This window comes from Oncorhynchus kisutch, linkage group LG18 (genome assembly GCF_002021735.2).
Source record: "Oncorhynchus kisutch isolate 150728-3 linkage group LG18, Okis_V2, whole genome shotgun sequence".
NCBI classification, from domain to species: Eukaryota; Metazoa; Chordata; class Actinopteri; order Salmoniformes; family Salmonidae; genus Oncorhynchus; species Oncorhynchus kisutch.
Genome location: NC_034191.2, coordinates 73844274 through 73862080, shown reverse-complemented (window position 1 = coordinate 73862080; position 17807 = coordinate 73844274). Strand labels below are relative to the sequence as shown.

Sequence of the window (17807 nt, the reverse complement as noted above, 5' to 3'; positions counted from 1 at the left end):
ACCCACTTCAGTTTGCATACTGCCCCAACAGGTCCACAGACGACGCAATCGCCATCACACTGCCCACTGCCCACTGCACACTGCACCCTGCCCTATCCCATCTGGACAAAATGAATACCTATGTAAAAATGCTGTTCATTGACAATAGCTCAGCATTCAACACCATAGTAACCTGCAAGCTCATCAAGCTGGATGCCCTAGGTCTCAACCTGGGGCCGCCCCCCCAGGTGGTGAAGGTAGGAAACAACATATCCACTTCGCTGACCCTCAACACTGGGGCCATACAAGGGTGCGTGCTCAGCCCTCTCCTGTACTCCCTGTTCAATCACTAACTCAGAGAGGCTGCTGCCTACATTGAGACCCAATCACTGGCCACTTTAATAAATGGATTACTAGTCATTTTATGCAATGCCACTCTAAATAATGTCACTTCAATAATGTTTTCATATCTTACATTACTCATATCACATGTGTATACTGTATTTTATACCATCTATTGCACCTCGCCTATGCCGCTCAACCATCGCTCATCCATATACTTACATATACATATTCTCATTCACCCTTTTAGATTTGTGTGTATTAGGTAGTTGTTGGGGAATTGTTAGATTACTTCTTAGATATTACTGCACGGTTAGAACTAGAAGCAGTAGCATTTCGCTACACTCACATTAACATCTGCTAACCATGTGTATGTGACAAATAACATTTGATTTGATTTGAACCTTTGGCCCAGTCTGAAGTCCTGAGCGCTCTGGTGCAGGTTTTCATCTAGGATCTCTCTGTACTTTTCTCTGTTCATCTTTCCCTCAATCCTGACTAGTCCCTGCTGCTGAAAAACCTACCCACAGCATGATGCTGCCATCACCATGCTCTAGACATGACACTTGGCATTCAGGCCAAAGAGTTCAATCTTGGTTTCATTAGACCAGAGAATATTGTTTCTCATGGTCTGAGAGTCCTTTAGGTGCCAACTCCAAGCGGGCTGTCATGTGCCTTTTACTGAGGAGTGGCTTCCATCTGGCCTGATTGGTGGAGTGCTGCAGAGATGGTTGTCCTTCTGGAAGGTTCTCCTATCTCCACAGAGGAACTCTGAGTCTTGGTGTTGCCAAACTTCTTCCGTTTAAGAATGATGGTGGCCATGTGTTCTTGGGTACTTTCAATAATGCAGAAATGTTTTAGTACCCTTCCCCAGATCTGTGGCTCGACACCATCCTGTCTCGGAGCTGTACGGACAATTCCTTCGACCTTGGTTTTTGCTTGGTTTTTTCTCTGACATGCACTGTCAACTGTGAGAGCTTATATAGACAGGTGTGTGCCTTTCCAAATCATGTCCAATCAATTTGAATTGACCACAGGTGGACTTCAATCAAGTTGTAGAAACATCTCAAGGATGATCAATGGAAACAAGATCCACCTGAGCTCATAGCAAAGGGTCTGAATACTTATGTAAATAAGGTATTTCCATTTTTAATACATTTGCAAACATGTCAAATACCTACCATTATTGGGTATTGTGTGTAGATTGATGAGGATTTTAAAAATGTAATCAATTTAAGAATAAGACTGTAACGTAACAAAATTTGCAAAAGGTCAAGGTGTCTTTATACTTTCTGAATGCACTGTATATACAATGAACAAAAATATAAACTCAACATGCAACCATTTCACCAATTTTACTGAGTTACAGTCAATTGAAAAAAATTGAAAAGAAAATCATAAGGCCCTTTTCTATGGATTTCACATCACTGGGCAGGGGCACACCCATAGGCCCACCCACTTGGGAGTCAGGCCCAGCCAATCAGAATTCGTTTTTCCCCACAAAAGAGCTTTATTAAAGACAAAAATATTTTGCATGTGAAGAAGCCGGAAGTGGAGGTCCTGGGCTGGCGTGGTCTGCGGTTGTAAGAACAGATGGAAGTACTGTCATATTCTCTAAAGGCGGCTTATGGTAGAGCGATGAACATTCAAATCTCTGGCAACAGCTCTGGTGGACATTCCTGCAGTCAGCATGCCAATTGCATGCTCCCTCAACTTTAGACATCTGTGGCATTGTGTTGTGTGATATAACTGCACATTTTAGAGTGGCCTTTTAGTGTCCCCAGCACAAGGAGCACCTGTGTAATGATCATGCTGTTTAATCAGCTTCTTGATATGCCACACCTGTCAGGTGGATGGATTATATCTTGCTCACTAACAAAGAAATGCTCACTAACAGGAATGTAAACACATTTCAGAGAAATAAGCTTTATATGCGAATTGAGCATTTCTGGGATCTTTTATTCTATTCTATTTATGTTCAGTACATTGTGGCTCTGTAGACTAATGTGAAACCCTCTTTCGAACCGTCAGAAATCAAAGCCATCCGTTTTTAATAAAGATATACCCTAGATGCAGTATAACGCCAATTTAATATTTCTTAGTGCACCAGTTGCATTCATGTTACTGTTGTGAGAATCAGTGTTCTCCCACGTGAAGACGTTGGTATTGAGATGTAGCAGTTAGTTTGCGACACAAAGGATCTGAGCTCCTTTCCAAGGCCAAGCACCGTATCAATGATGTCAGAGGAAAGGATGCTAGGCTAGGCTAGCACTAGCTCATGGGAAATCAGACGCTTTTAGAGACATACGAAATCATCCAGACCAAATCAATCATCAGACATATGAAATCAATCATCCAAATCATCCAGACAAACCTCCCATTGAGAATCTAATCTTTTTTGTCTCTCAACCGCTCTGGTTTTGAGAAGTCTGTCATTTTGGCTTGGTTTATTATATTGTTCTTGACATCTGGTATTAATAATGTATATTTATTGACATGACACACTTTGTTTTCTTTTAATCACTTAATAAAAATGTTTGTTTGATCTAGTGTGAGAATATTGCATTATTAGGTTGAGTCACTGACTCATTATTGGGTTGAGTCTCACATACTTTGAAGATTGTGTTTTCACATGAAAACAATTACTGGGATGTCTACCTCCAAATGAGTTCCATTTTTGCATTCCTGAGGTCAATATAAATTGCCGGAACTCCCAAGAGGAAGTGGGGAGGGGACACATCTAAGCATGAGAAAGATATTCAGTCTAATCCCTAGTGATGTTCAGTGCCTTCAGAAAGTATTCACACCCCTTGACTTTTTACACATTTTGTTGTGTTACAGCGTGAATTTAAAATGTATTAAACTGAGATTTGTTTGTCACTGACCTACACACAATACCCTCTAATGTCAACGTGGAATTATGTATATATATATATATATCTTTCGAAATGCTGAAATGTGTTCAGTCAATAAGTATTTAACCCATTTGCTATGACAAGCCTAAATAAGTTCAGGAGTAAAATGATTCTTAACAAGTGACATAATAAGGGGTTTAACATGATTTTAGGGTTTAACATGGTTTTTGAATGAATTCCTCATCTCTGTACCACACACATACAATTATCTGTAAGGTCCCTCAGTCGAGGAGTGATTTTCAAACACAGATTCAACCAAAGACGAGGGAGGTTTTCCAATGCCTCAAAGAAGGGCACCCATTGATAGATGGGTAAAAAAAAAAGCTGACATTGAATATCCCTTTGAGCATGGTGAAGTTATTAATTACACTTTGGATGTGGTATCAATACACCGAGTCACTACAAAGATACAGGAGTCCTTCCTAACTCAGTTGCCGGAGAGGAAGGAAACCGCTCAGGGATTTCACCAAGAGGCCAATAGTGACTTTAAAACAGTTACAGAGTTTAATGGCTGTGATAGGAGAAAACTGAGGATGGATCAACAACATTGTAGTTACTCCACAATAGTAACCTAAATGACAAAAGAAAGAAGCCTGTAGAGAATACAAATATTCCAAAACATGCATCCTGTTTGCTACAAGGCACTAGAGTAATACTGCAAAAAATGTGGCAAAGTAATTCACTTTTTGTCTTGAATACAAAAGTGTTATGTTTGGGGCAAATCCAATACAACACATTACAGAGTACCACTCTCAATATTTTTAAGCATAGTGGTGGCTGAATCATGTTATGGGTATGCTTGTAATCTTTAAGGACTGGGGAGTTTTTCAGGATAAAAAAGAAACGGAACGGAGCTAAGAACAGGCAAAATCCGAAAGGAAACCTGGTTAAGTAAGCTTTCCACCAGACACTGGGAGATGAATTCACCTTTCAGCAGGACAATAACCTAAAGCACAAGGCCAAATCCACACTGGAGTTGCTTGCCAAGAATACAGTGAATGTTCCTGAGTTGTCAAGTTAGTTGACTTAAATCTACTTGAAAATGTACTGTATGTACTGTGTGACTGCAGTTCAGTCTATTCCCCAGAGATATACTGTGTGACTGCAGTTCAGTCTATTCCCCAGAGATATACTGTGTGACTGCAGTTCAGTCTATTCCCCAGAGATATACTGTGTGACTGCAGTTCAGTCTATTCCCCAGAGATATACTGTGTGACTACAGTTCAGTCTAATCCCCAGAGATATACTGTGTGACTGCAGTTCAGTCTATTCCCCAGAGATATACTGTGTGAGTGGAGTTCAGTCTAATCCCCAGAGATATACTGTGTGACTGCAGTTCAGTCTATTCCCCAGAGATATACTGTGTGACTGCAGTTCAGTCTATTCCCCAGAGATATACTGTGTGACTGCAGTTCAGTCTATTCCCCAGAGATATACTGTGTGACTGCAGTTCAGTCTATTCCCCAGAGATATACTGTGTGACTGCAGTTCATTCTAATCCCCAGTGTGTATGTGTGTTGGTTCTTCTATCCTTGTGAGGACCTAAAACAAGGGAAATGATCCCTCGTGGGGACAAAGGATATTTTAAACTTGGGGTTAGGTTGAGGGCTAGGTTACAATTAGAGTAAGGTAAGGGTACATGTTTAGTGGTAGGATTTATGGTTAGGAGTTTGGTTTAGGGTTACATGTTAAGGTTAAGGTTAAGGTTTAGGGTTAGGAGTTACGTAAAATAGGATTTGGAATGGAAATACATTTTAGGTCCCCAAGAAGATAGAAGAACATAACATGTGTGTGTGTGTATGTGTGTATGTGTGTGTGTGTGTGTGTGCGCGTGTGAGAGAGTGTATGTGTGGCTCAGTGAAAGTGTGTCTTGTTTTGAGTGCCTGTTGAAAAATGATTTTAAAAGTAGCTGGCTCAGCTCAGTCAACCCCACAAGGTGAAGGAGGGAGGGAGACAGAGTGAGAAGGAGACAGAGAGATACTGTAGAAGACAGTGAGTGAGACGGAAAGAGTGGAGCAAGAGAGTGTGAGAAAGAAGAGGCAATAAAAAGAGACGGAGGGAGTGACAGGCCATCCAGGCAATAAATAGGACCTCCATTGCAGTAGTGGTCTAGCAGTGGCCTGTGACCAGTGGAGGCTGCTGAGGGGAGGACGGTTCATAATAATGGCTGGAATGGAGCATATGGAATGGAATCAACCATCTGATTTCCAGACATTATTATGAACCGTCCTCCCATCAGTAGCCTCCACTGCCTGTAACTGTGTACAGGCCATAGTGGAGTGTTGAGGAGACAGTGAGTGAGAGTGGAGGTAGGGTCTCACAGTGGTGGGGTTCAAGGGTGAGTTTCCTAATTGCTGAACTACACTCAGAAAAAAGGGTTCTGAAAGGGTTCTTTGGCTGTCCCCATAGGAGAACCTAGGTAGAACCCTTTTTGGTTCCAGGTAGAACTATTTTGGGTTCCATGTAAAACCCTTTCCACAGAGGGTTCTACATGGAACCCAAAAGGGATTCTACATGAAACCAAAATAGTTCTACCTGGAACCAAAAAGGGTTCTTCAAAGGGTTCCTCTATGGGAACAGCTGAACAACTGTTTTAGGTTCTAGATAGCACCTATTTTCTAAGTGTACAGACCACAGACACACACTAACTAACTGTTATCTGGGAATCATGTGACCGTGTGTGTGTGTTCACAGCCCGTAGCAGCGTTAAACCAGTGACATTGCAGTCCTGGAGGTTCCTACCTGGTGTAAATCTAGTGTGAGGGTCACCCAGTGGAACTGTCTGCCATTTTTAATGCTGGGGCTTTGCCACCACCCGTTGGTGCCGTCAATGGCGTTGGTGATTGGATGTTGCTCTGCATAAAATCAAGAGAAAGCAATAAAATGAATGCCTGGAATCCCCGCAAGAAGTACAGTATTTCAGACAGATACTGTAACTCAAAGATAGTGGGACAGTAGAAAGTCAAACTGTCTGAAGCTCTAGCCAGTAGACATAACGGAGTTAAACCACTGCTTCCCTCCCCTTCTCCGCCTTCGCCCAGAGGGCCCTAACTCGAGTACCTTTGGGGTTTTGACTCTGGGCATTACAGGTCCGACACTGGGAGTTGCGGATGCGTCGTCCTGGTACGTGTTCCACCAGTTTACAGTACATCTCTGGCTCAGGCTCTCCACAGGTGGCGTTGGTGGTGATCTCTGCATTACTGGCCAGGTTGAAGATGGCGGGGAAGAGACCTGGAGGAGACCCAGTAGGGATAAGGACCATGACATCTACAAACACAGTACATGGTCTGTTTACACACACACACACACACCACCCCTTCACATCACCCCCACAAAAAAAAAAAAATCGCTCCCTTTCAACCCCTCCTTACCTCCCACCACCAATTCAGACCCATCCTCATAATTTCTACTCTGTGTTCTGTCTGCAGGGCATGTCTTTGAGGAGCACCCCCCCCCCCCCCCCCCCCTTCAGTATTAATTTGAAATGCCTGTTGGTCATGATTAATAACTGCTTTATGCATGTTAACTAATGCATAACAAATTATGCTTACACTGTTTATTAATAGTTAATAAACAAGCTGTTCATGAGCTGAACTTCATTCCAGACCTTTCTGACAAGGGATCTTTACTGGCATTTCAAAGACATCAATACATCTCCTCTCTAAGATCTAAAACATATGTACGCTTCCCAGGAGAAGGTGGCCATTGTGAGCTTGGCCTACGACTTAATCCTATTGAATTGAATGGTCCCAAAGCATTCCTGAGAAAAGTGATGGTGAGGCCTTCAGAGGCCCTCCAGGAAACTGGAGTTGTTAGCCTAATGACATAGCACCACTGAGACATCTGACCAGACGAGTGGTAGACTGTCTCGGAGTCAGACCCACTGATCGGTAATGAGACAGTACAGTATGGTTGAGACATCTGACCAGACGAGTGGTAGACTGTCTCGTTGTCAGACCCACTGATCGGTAATGAGACAGTACAGTACGGTTCGGCAAGACAGTGTGAAATTGGTATGACTGACTGACTGACTGACTGTCCATTTGTCTACATGTCTGTCTGCCGTTCGGTGGCTGCTGATTTCTCATTGACAGAGAGGCTTGACCCCTGTGCTCTGTGGGCTGTAAAGAGGAAATGCAGGGAGAGTGGATTGGAAAGCAATTATTATTTTCATGTTGACTATTTATTAGCTTGTTATAATGTTTTTAACAGCTTAAAAAGTATTTGATTCAATCTTAGAAACCATCCTGGTCATGGTTTGTCATGAAAGAAACCTCAACCATGTTCTCTGACCACCAAACTCACAATGTTTTCCTTGTTTAAAAAGCAATTGCGTTAATTGACTTTAAAACATCAGAGCCAAATCTCAAAGCCCGATGGATTTGATCCTGTGAAAGTGAAACCCCAATCTTTCATATTTTGGCTCATGGTAGTCTTAATCCCGGAGAGGGTTATTTTACAGTACCTAGCTTTGACATGATCTAACCAGGTGCAAATAACTGTGGGAAGGCAAGTGACACAGTGACAGCCCGGGGGGATGTTATTGACACAGCAACTGGTTGTGGACAGGGACCATCAGTCAGATCCTGGTATTTCATCAAAAAATCACCACCTAGTCGTGATGTAACAGCACACTGCTAATCAGCGCTACTAAATGGCTGACTGGCACATAGTCAGACACTGATGTCACCCATAGATGTGGTGATTTGTGGTCATTTCAGGCTTCTTACGCCTATTTCCTGGGGCTCCTTTGCACTGGGGCTCCTTTGCACTGGGGATGCTTTGCACTGGGGATGCTTTGCACTGGGGATGCTTTGCACTGGGGATGCTTTGCACTGGGGATGCTTTGCACTGGGGATCATCTGTCTGCATCTGCCGACCAAATCTGGGCTCCATGGTGAACGCTTGCGTGTGGCGGAAAATGAAATCAAAGCCAAACTAGCATCCTTGTCCTACTTGTCATTTTATTTTATTTATTTATTTTTTTATTTTTTTTAACCTTTATTTAACCAGGCAAGTCAGTTAAGAACAAATTCTTATTTTCAATGACGGCCTAGGAACAGTGGGTTAACTGCCTGTTCAAGGGCAGAACGACAGATTTTGTACCTTGTCAGCTCGGGGATTTGAACTTGCAACCTTTCGGTTACTAGTCCAATGCTCTTTAATGATGGGCTTTAATATCCTCATGTCTTATTAGAGTTAACTGCAATATTAGCCCCATAATTATCTTCATCAGCTTATCTGACATCATACATTATACAGCTTTTTGGACTAAACTGCTTGAGATGATGTGATGTGAACTAAATGGCTATATCCCCACACTTTAGCAACTACGGTGGATGCGTAACCAGGTCAGTGGGTACAGTGGGGCGGCAGGTAGCCTTGAGATTAAAGCATTGGGCCAGTAACCAAAGGTTGCTGGTTTGAATTCTGGAGGCGACAAGGTGAACAAATTTGTCGCTCTACCCTTGAGTAAGGCACTTAACCCTAATTGCTCGAGGGGCGCTGTACAATGGCTTCCCTGGCTGTGACCCCACTCCCTGCGGGAGTATCATGGGGAGTTGGGATACCCCCCCCCAAAAAAAATCCATTAAAGGACAAATATAAGCAGCCCTCAAATGATTATACAGCTCAGCTCATTAGTGTGAAAGGGACATCAGTCAGCCAGTGAGGCCTGGTCAATGTTTGGATAACAAGGCTCCGTGATTGACTGGCTTAGATCTGACCTGGCCCCCAATGGTCAGAGGTCATCTCATCAGCCTTACCCAGGAGCGGCTTCTGCTGAACGGCTGCCATCTTTGGAATGCCACTGTCACTGAACACAAAAGACTAACATTTCAACAGTTCACTGGTAGATAGCATCTGGGTTGATAAGGTAAAAATGCTGTCTGTGGCTGAAGATGTTAGCCAGCTACCAGTTCAGCAGTTCAGGTCGCGTTACTCAACGCTCAGGGCACTCGGTTTAGCAAAGAATGTTGTGTAAATAGTGATGGTGAATTGATTAAACATTACAAATATTTTAACTGATCAATGCATTCTCTGTGTGGAACATATGAGTAAATAATATATTTTAGTAAAACATCAATCTTAAGACAGGGAGTTTATGGGAAATTTCTTGTTCTTAATATTCTGAGTAAACCTCCCCCTCACAGTCAATAGTCTCGAAAACCCGACACAGTGACTATGGTCTGGTTTCATTGACTCACTCTTTTGGCAACTTTGAGAAGAAAAAAAGAAGGAATTTGATGTTATGATCATTTTCATGGCCAATGTACAGGGTCACCGAGCGGGGGGGTTGGCGCATATCAGACTCAAAAGAAACACATGGGTTTTCTCTGCAACTTCCCTATTTTCCATTACACTTTATTATCAGTAGCATTTCATTGATATTATTCAAGTTATTATTAACTCTAAATATTAGTCTAGTATACAAATTAAGAAATGTCAGATTGGAAAGGATTGTCACATTTTGGTATTGTGTCTGACTTGTACAGTGTGTATTGTCACGTTTTGGTATTGTGTCTGACTTGTACAGTGTGTATTGTCACGTTTTGGTATTGTGTCTGACTTGTACAGTGTGTATTGTCAGGCAACAAAGTTAGCACCACTTTGCCATAAACATTTTGGTAGAAGGCAGTGTGCGGGGGTCCATTTAGCATCTTCACCCTGCACCTGAGAGAAAGATGGATTTTCCACTGTGGGATTTAGACTTTAACCAAAGCCTACATGTCTTAGGCTATCATAGGCTATCAGACTCAAAAGAAACATGTGCAATTTCACTATTGCATCTGCCTACAGAGTAAGCCATTTATTTCAAATACTGACGCCTTGAAAATTGAGATGAGAGGGTGGTTTGTGATTACATTTATAATCCTTCTTTACTTCAAATAATTAGGCAGATCAGACCAAGCAGTCCCAGTAGTCAGATCAGCAGCAGTAAGGACAGTAGTTTCAGCCTACGAGGTTGATCATTTCCCTGAGGGAAAAGTGCTAGGGAACACACGCCGCACCGAATGTTGATCTGCTGTTGATCTGCTGTTGTTCTGCTGTTGATCTGCTGTTCATCTGCAATTCGTTGCTCCATGGCTCAAAAGCTGTCGTGCAATTGGAAAATATTCAGACCCCTTGACTTTTTTCACATTTTGATATGGTACAGCTGTAACGGTTCTCTTGCGGTGAAGGAGAAGCGGACCAAAATGCGGCGTGATTATATTGATTCATGTTTAATAACAAAAAGGATAAACACGAACACTACAAAAAACAACAACCGTGGAAAACCAAAACAGCCCTATCTGGTGCAAAACACAGAGACAGGAACAATCACCCACAAACACACAGTGAAACCCAGGCTACCTAAATATGGTTCCCAATCAGAGACAATGACTAACACCGGCCTCTGATTGAGAACCATATCAGGCCAGACATAGAAATAGACAAGCTAGACATGAAACATAGAATGCCCACTCAACTCACACCCTGACCAACCAAAACATAGAAATATACAAAGTAAACTATGGTCAGGGTGTGACAACAGCCTTATTCTAAAATGTATTAAATCATTTTTCCATCATCAATCTACACGCAATACCCCATAACGACAAACCGAAAACAGACTTTTTGAATTTTTTGCTAATAATAAAAAATGTAAAAAATGAAATGCCTTACTTACATAAGTATTCAGACTCTTTGCTATGAGACTCAAAATTGAGCTCAGGTGCATCCTGTTTCCATTGATCATCCTTAAATCATCCTTGATTTAGTCCACCTGTGGTAAATTCAATTGATTGAACATGATTTGGAAAGGCACACACCTGTCTATATAAGGTCCAAAAGTTGACAGTTGCATGTCAGAGCAAAAACCAAGCCATGAGATCGAAGGAATTGTCTGTAGAGCTCAGAGACAGGATTGTGTCAAGGCACAGATCTGGGGAAGGGTACCAAAACATTTCTGCAGCATTGAAGGTCCCCAAGTACACAGTGGCCTCCATTTTTAGATGGAAGAAGTTTGGATGTCACGCCCTGACCTTAGAGAGCCGTTTTATTTCTCTATTTGGTTAGGTCAGGGTGTGATGTGGGGTGGGCATTCTAGGTTTTGTATTTCTATGTTTTGGCCGGGTATGGTTCTCAATCAGGGACACCTGTCTATCGTTGTCTTTGATTGGGAACCATACTTAGGTAGCCCTTTTCCCTCCTTTGTGGGAAGTTAACTTTGTTTGTGGCACATAGCCCTTAAGCTTCACGGTTGTTTTGTATTGTTTATTGTTTTTGTCGGCGTCATCCTAAATAAAAGGAATATGTATGCTCACCACGCTGCGCTTTGGTCTAGTTCTTTTGACGGCCGTGACATTGGGACCACGAAGACTCTTCCTAGAGCTGGCCGCCCAGCCAAACTGCGCAATCGGGGAGAAGGGACTTGGTCAGGGAGGTGACCAAGAACCTAATGGTCGCTCTGACAGAGCTCCAGAGTTCCTCTGTGGAGATGGAAGAACCTTCCAGAAGGACAATCATCTCTGCAGCACTCCACCAATCATGCCTTTTTGGTAGAGTGGCCAGATGGAAGCAACTCTTCAGTAAAAGGCACATAACAGCCCGCTTGGAGTTTGCCAAAAGGCACCTGAAGGACTCTCAGACCATGAGAAACAAGATTCTCTTGACTGATGAATCCAAGATTGAACTCTTTGGCCTGAATGCCAAGTGTCACGTCTGGAGGAAAGCTGGCACCATCCCTACGGTGAAGCATGGTGGTGGCAGCATCATGCTGTGGGGATGTTTTTCAGTGGCTGGGACTGGGAGACTAGTCAGGATCAAGGGAAGGATGAAGTACAGAGAGATACTTAATGAAAACCTGCACCAGAGCACTCAGGACCTCAGACTGGAGTGATGGGTACCATCCATCATCTTTGCTATAACCAAAGATGATCTGTTGTTCAGTGACTGGTGAACTTTACAGGTGTTTCTGATGAATAATCAATGCCATGATGGTGGGTGGTAGCATTCAAATAAAACCCAGCCCTAAAACGAAACGTGGGATAAAAATCATTTACACCTCATTTCATAGGAAAAGACAAGGCATCGGTACGAATTTGCACGAAGCGGGCAGTTCGGGTTTGTCACTTCAAGCCCAAGTATATCATACTTTGACTAAAACTATGACTGATTGACTTACATTTTTGTGCAACACCATGGGTAAGCTCTGCCCATCGTCTTTTAGTTTGAAAAACTGGTGTGGGCATTTAATTAGGGTCAAATTTGAACAATTATTCGTACAGTAATTAACTACAGAAAAACATGCAATTAACTTGATTTTAAAAAATGTATCGTTTGACATCCCTACAATTTAATATATGTAATTGTGGCATATGAAGATCCCCAACATGGTTATGCCAACAAGTATAGGTAGAAGCTTCTCCAATTACGTTTGAGAAGAAGCCTCTTACAAGCAAGCCAGTATTCAGTATTCAAGAATATCAATTAAATTAAAAGTGTTCCTTAAATGTATTGAATTGAATGGGGGGACAAGTTACACAGCACATCAACATCTGATCTTGATTCCAATGTAATGTAAAAAAATTAATACAATTTTTTTTTTAAAGGAGAGGAGACATGTAATGAAAGTTGGTCTATTTGAAGCCTAAAATCTGCACCTCAAACATTTTCTACTGATGATTGTTGTTACAATTAGAGGAATTGAATTGGGCCTTGAGGCGACCCTAGCATGTTAGCGTGACTGTGCTTTGGAGAAAGAGGCGTCAGCAATTGTAAATCATTTCAATGACAATGGCCCGGAATTTCTCTCAAGGTGAGAACTAATAACGATTTAACAAAGTAACTATCATGTAGATTGGCCAGTGATATTAGTTTCCTGGTGATGCAACTGGTTGTATTAAAACTGGATAGCATCGTTTGTAATAATTTAGAATCCTCCTGTTTGTAATTGTAAATTAATGGCTGAATTATTGTCCGCAATTTCAACACCAACACACCTATTACTTTTCACTCAATTTATGCAATATATATTAGGCTATTTCTGTTTTAAACTGGCAAACGTAAAGAACAGTAAAATAGTAATTACTCAAGATGCGTTCTATCAACAAAGATACATCTACTATTCCTAATCTTCCACTTATGCTCTACATAAATTAAAGTGCATATCCCATACATTGCTTTAAGAATAAATAAATAAATAAATGCTTTGCCTCGGACGCATTGAGACCTCGTGCTGAATGAGTGAAAATGCAGTCAATAGGAAAGAGATTATTTCCAGCTCACCTCTTTGCTGGCACTCCGCGGAGGATGCAGATAGCAGTACAATTGCACAGCATAAGAGCCTCATCTTTCACAACACATGTGGACTTCGGCTTCTAATAAATGTCTCCAATATTAATTTAGGGATATATTTTCTAATGTTTTACAGGAATTTATAGCCTAAAGTTGTCATGCACATTCGTTTCGCCTATGGTCTCTCTCTGTCATCTGTTCAGCGTGTACCCCTCTTCCACTCTTCTCTCTCCCCTCACTCATTCAGCTAACTTTTGTCTCAACGTTTTTCTTTCGTCCCACTACAAAGTCCCTGGCTGGACCGCACCATTTGGTGAGGAGTAGGGGGGGTTGACCAAATTTGTCGAGATTTTATAATTGCTGCCTTTTACTCTCAACTACTCTTTACAAATTAAAATGGTTTTGACCTTTACAAACGTACACTGTTTTGTGTTTAATGATACTTTTATTTTAGAAAGGTTTAGAATAACAAAAACTTTGCACCAAATTTGAAACGGTTTAAAAAAAACAAATTAAATGAAGGCCACTTTTTTTTTATGTAGTCTACCTAGCAGCCTATAGTCTATTTGATGATTTAATTATGTCAACATCCTACATAAAATATATCATGCAGTTTGGATATTCAACTATGCTTCACAACTTGGCAAGCAGTCGTTGTAATTGGATTATTACACCAAATTGTACAACTTGTAAAAAAGTAGCCGTTTAACCTCTATACAAGCAGAGGTATACGCTGCGCGATTTACATAGCAGTAGCCTACAGTACACCAGATACTGTTATTCTGCTGATAATACACTAAAGTCCATGTAAATATTGAACCATGATTGTGATACTGGAATGGAAAGCGTAGGTGCCTTTTTCCATCAAAGTTATGCAGGGCATTCAATAATCACAACCAACTGTACTTAAACATTTAATACATGCCTATGAATGTATGAAACATTGGAAACTTGTCTTCCAGACTAATTTCAACAAAGCAAAACAAAACGAAGTTATTTATACCTGTGGATATCACAGCGAAAACAAAAGGAACATTTGATCCATTTACATCTTTCCAAAAAAAGTGTATTTGTAACCAATATTCAACTACTACTTTAAACTTTTCAATTACTATAGATGGCTTAGCTGACAACATCACAAAACCGATCTGTACTCTTCAATGGGGCAGAAGTCCTTGAGTTGTTGTCATTCAGCATGGCCTGCTACCAACAATGACAAGAAACAGCCATGTGGAGAATTTATAAGTGACTCTGTCAGCTAAATTGAGTGTCATTATCTGGTCAGGAGTGTGTGTATACTGCCCTCTTGTGGATATAATGAAAATGGGTGGGAATGTTAAGGGCAACAGTACTGCAGTAATAGACTACTAAATCAACTATTCAAGTCTTAGCCACATTCAGATTCTATAATTACAGACCGCTCCTCCCATGAATGCATGCCTGTCAGACTTGTATTCAATGATTTTATGGGAAGGATCTCTGTAATGTTTTAACGAGGCAACGTCCTCACCCTTTTTGTAGAATCAATGACTTTAGTGACTTTTTCTAGAAAGTCCCTTCCCAAGAAGAAAGGCCTTGCCATTGTACATGGCGATACCAGAGGACAGAGACATAATAGGCATGATTATTAATTGTACAGATCAAATGAGGCTGCTGAGGGCGGAACGGCTCATAATAATGTCCGGAACGGAGCCAATGGAATGGCATCAAACACCTGGAGACCATGTGTTTGATGTGTTTGATTCCATTCCACTAATTCCAGTCATTACTACGACCGCATTCTCCCTAATTAAGGGACCACCAACCTCCTAAGGCATAGATTATCACGTGTAATAATGTCCTATTTGACTTCTGTGCATAGACAATGAGTGACTAATAAGCCTGCAAAGCATGAACATACCCCTACGACAACACCTAAATCCTGTAACTATTCCTGTACACCAGGGCATCATATAATGGGCTGGCTTTTTATTGAACAACACAGGAGCAGCCAACACCAATATACTCTATGGTTACAGTTAAATACAGGTTAAATAAAAGAATACATTGTAACGTGAAACTCCCTTATAGAGTTAAGGCATCCAGTGATTCCAGTCTACGGATTTCACCAGGTTGTTTAGTATAACCAGGCTCCTCCTTGGTGGAGATACTAGGGGAACCAGATGGACCGTTTTAGGGATGCATGTTTTAACCAGGTTGTTTAGTATAACCAGGCTCCTCCTTGGTGGAGATACTAGGGGAACCAGATGGACCGTTTTAGGGATGCATGTTTTAACCAGGTTGTTTAGTATAACCAGGCTCCTCCTTGGTGGAGATACTAGGGGAACCAGATGGACCGTTTTAGGGATGCATGTTTTAACCAGGTTGTTTAGTATAACCAGGCTCCTCCTTGGTGGAGATACTAGGGGAACCAGATGGACCGTTTTAGGGATGCATGTTTTAACCAGGTTGTTTAGTATAACCAGGCTCCTCCTTGGTGGAGATACTAGGGGAACCAGATGGACCGTTTTAGGGATGCATGTTTTAACCAGGTTGTTTAGTATAACCAGGCTCCTCCTTGGTGGAGATACTAGGGGAACCAGATGGACCGTTTTAGGGATGCATGTTTTAACCAGGTTGTTTAGTCTGTATCTGTATCTACAGCAGCTTCTGTCAGGGAGGAACTTATTAGGCCAGACTGAGGAAAGGTCATGGTAGCAGGTGTATGTATAAATATGAGGAGCAATGAACATAACCCCTATTGACACAGACAGGACAGGACGGGACAGAACAGGACAGGACAGGACAGACAGGACGGGACAGGACAGACAGGACAGGACAGGACAGACATGACAGAGACATGACAGACAGGACAGAGCAGACAGGACAAACATGACAGAGACAGGAGAGACAGATAGACAGGATATACAGGACAGACAGGATAGGACAGGACAGACATGACAGAGACAGGACAGAGCGGACAGGACAGGACAGACAGATAGACAGGACAAACAAGACAGAGACAGGACAGATAGATAGACAGGACAGACAGGACAGAGACAGGACAGAGCAGACAGGACAGAGCAGACAGGACAGGACAGACAGATAGACAGGACAAACAAGACAGAGACAGGACAGACAGATAGACAGGACAGACAGGACAGAGCAGACAGGACAGAGCAGACAGGACAGGACAGGACAGACAGATAGACAGGACAAACAAGACAGAGACAGGACAGACAGATATACAGGATAGACAGGACAGACAGATAGACAGGATAGACAGGACAGACAGACAGAACTATTGGTTCTATTGTTAAAGGGATGGAAGCAGGTGTACTATATCATTGCCCCAACCAGAAGAGACATCTATGTTAGGACTTCAGGGCGTGGTCATCTACAAGCGACTGGAACATTCAGTTTATAAACAGCAGAAAGTCAGCGAGAGTCTGGATAGGCCTTATCTGTCACACAGATGAGATGGATAGAGGCATGCTCTGAAGACACATTATTATTCTGATATTAGAATAGCATTATAGAATGCAGTTCAGAACCAATGGGTTACTGAGAATAACCCCTGTTACTTGGAAGTATTGTTATCTACAGTATCTATTGATACCAATACAATAATTTTTTTGTTGTTTTCTCTTAGAGTTTGTCTAACTAAAATCATGTTATTGTAACTCATTATCTCACCTGTCATCTCCTGTCTGTGTAACAGTATAGCTTCCGACCCTCTCCTCGCCCCTACCTGGGCTCGAGGGTCCCTGAGGTCCCCGAGGGTCCCTGGTACCTGGGCTCGAACCAGGGACCCTCGGCACACATCAACAACTGGCAGGGCAAGGGTAACAACTACTTCAAGGTCTCAGAGCGAGTGACGTCACCCGATTGAAACGCTATTAGCGCGCACCACCGCTAACTAGCTAGCTATTTGACATGGGTTACATCTGGACTGCTGCAACTTGCTGTTAGATGGGCTCTCCGCTTGTGCCATCAAACAACGTATGGAGAATGCCACAGTCCGCCTACTGTTCAACCTTCCCAAGTTCTCCCATGTCACCCCACTCCTCGGCACACTCCACTGGCTTCCAGTCGAAGCTCACATCCACTTCAAGGCCACGGTACTTGTCTACAGAGAAGCAAGAGGAACTGCCCCTCTCTATCTTCAGGTTATGTTCAAACCCTACACCCCAACCCAAGCACTTCATTCTGACACCTCTGGTCTCTTGGCTCTCCCACTCCTATGGGAGGGCAGCTCCCGCACAGCCCAGTCAAAGCGCTTCTCTGTCCTGTGACCCCAATGGTGGAACCAGC

The 17807-nt window shown here is 42.3% G+C and overlaps 1 protein-coding gene across 1 annotated transcript in view; it reads right to left on the bottom strand.

Moving 5' to 3' along the window:
- LOC109909633 (laminin subunit alpha-1) overlaps positions 1 to 13793 on the bottom strand; it is a 78051-nt gene extending 64258 nt beyond the window's left edge. Inside the window, exons 1-3 of the mRNA XM_031796755.1 lie at positions 13506 to 13793; positions 6297 to 6467; positions 5979 to 6091 (exon numbers count right to left, since the gene is read on the bottom strand). Coding sequence (XP_031652615.1) covers positions 5979 to 6091; positions 6297 to 6467; positions 13506 to 13569 — 348 coding nt within the window. The 5' untranslated portion in view covers positions 13570 to 13793. The remainder of the gene's footprint in view (positions 1 to 5978; positions 6092 to 6296; positions 6468 to 13505) is intronic.
- Positions 13794 to 17807: the final 4014 nt, after the last annotated feature.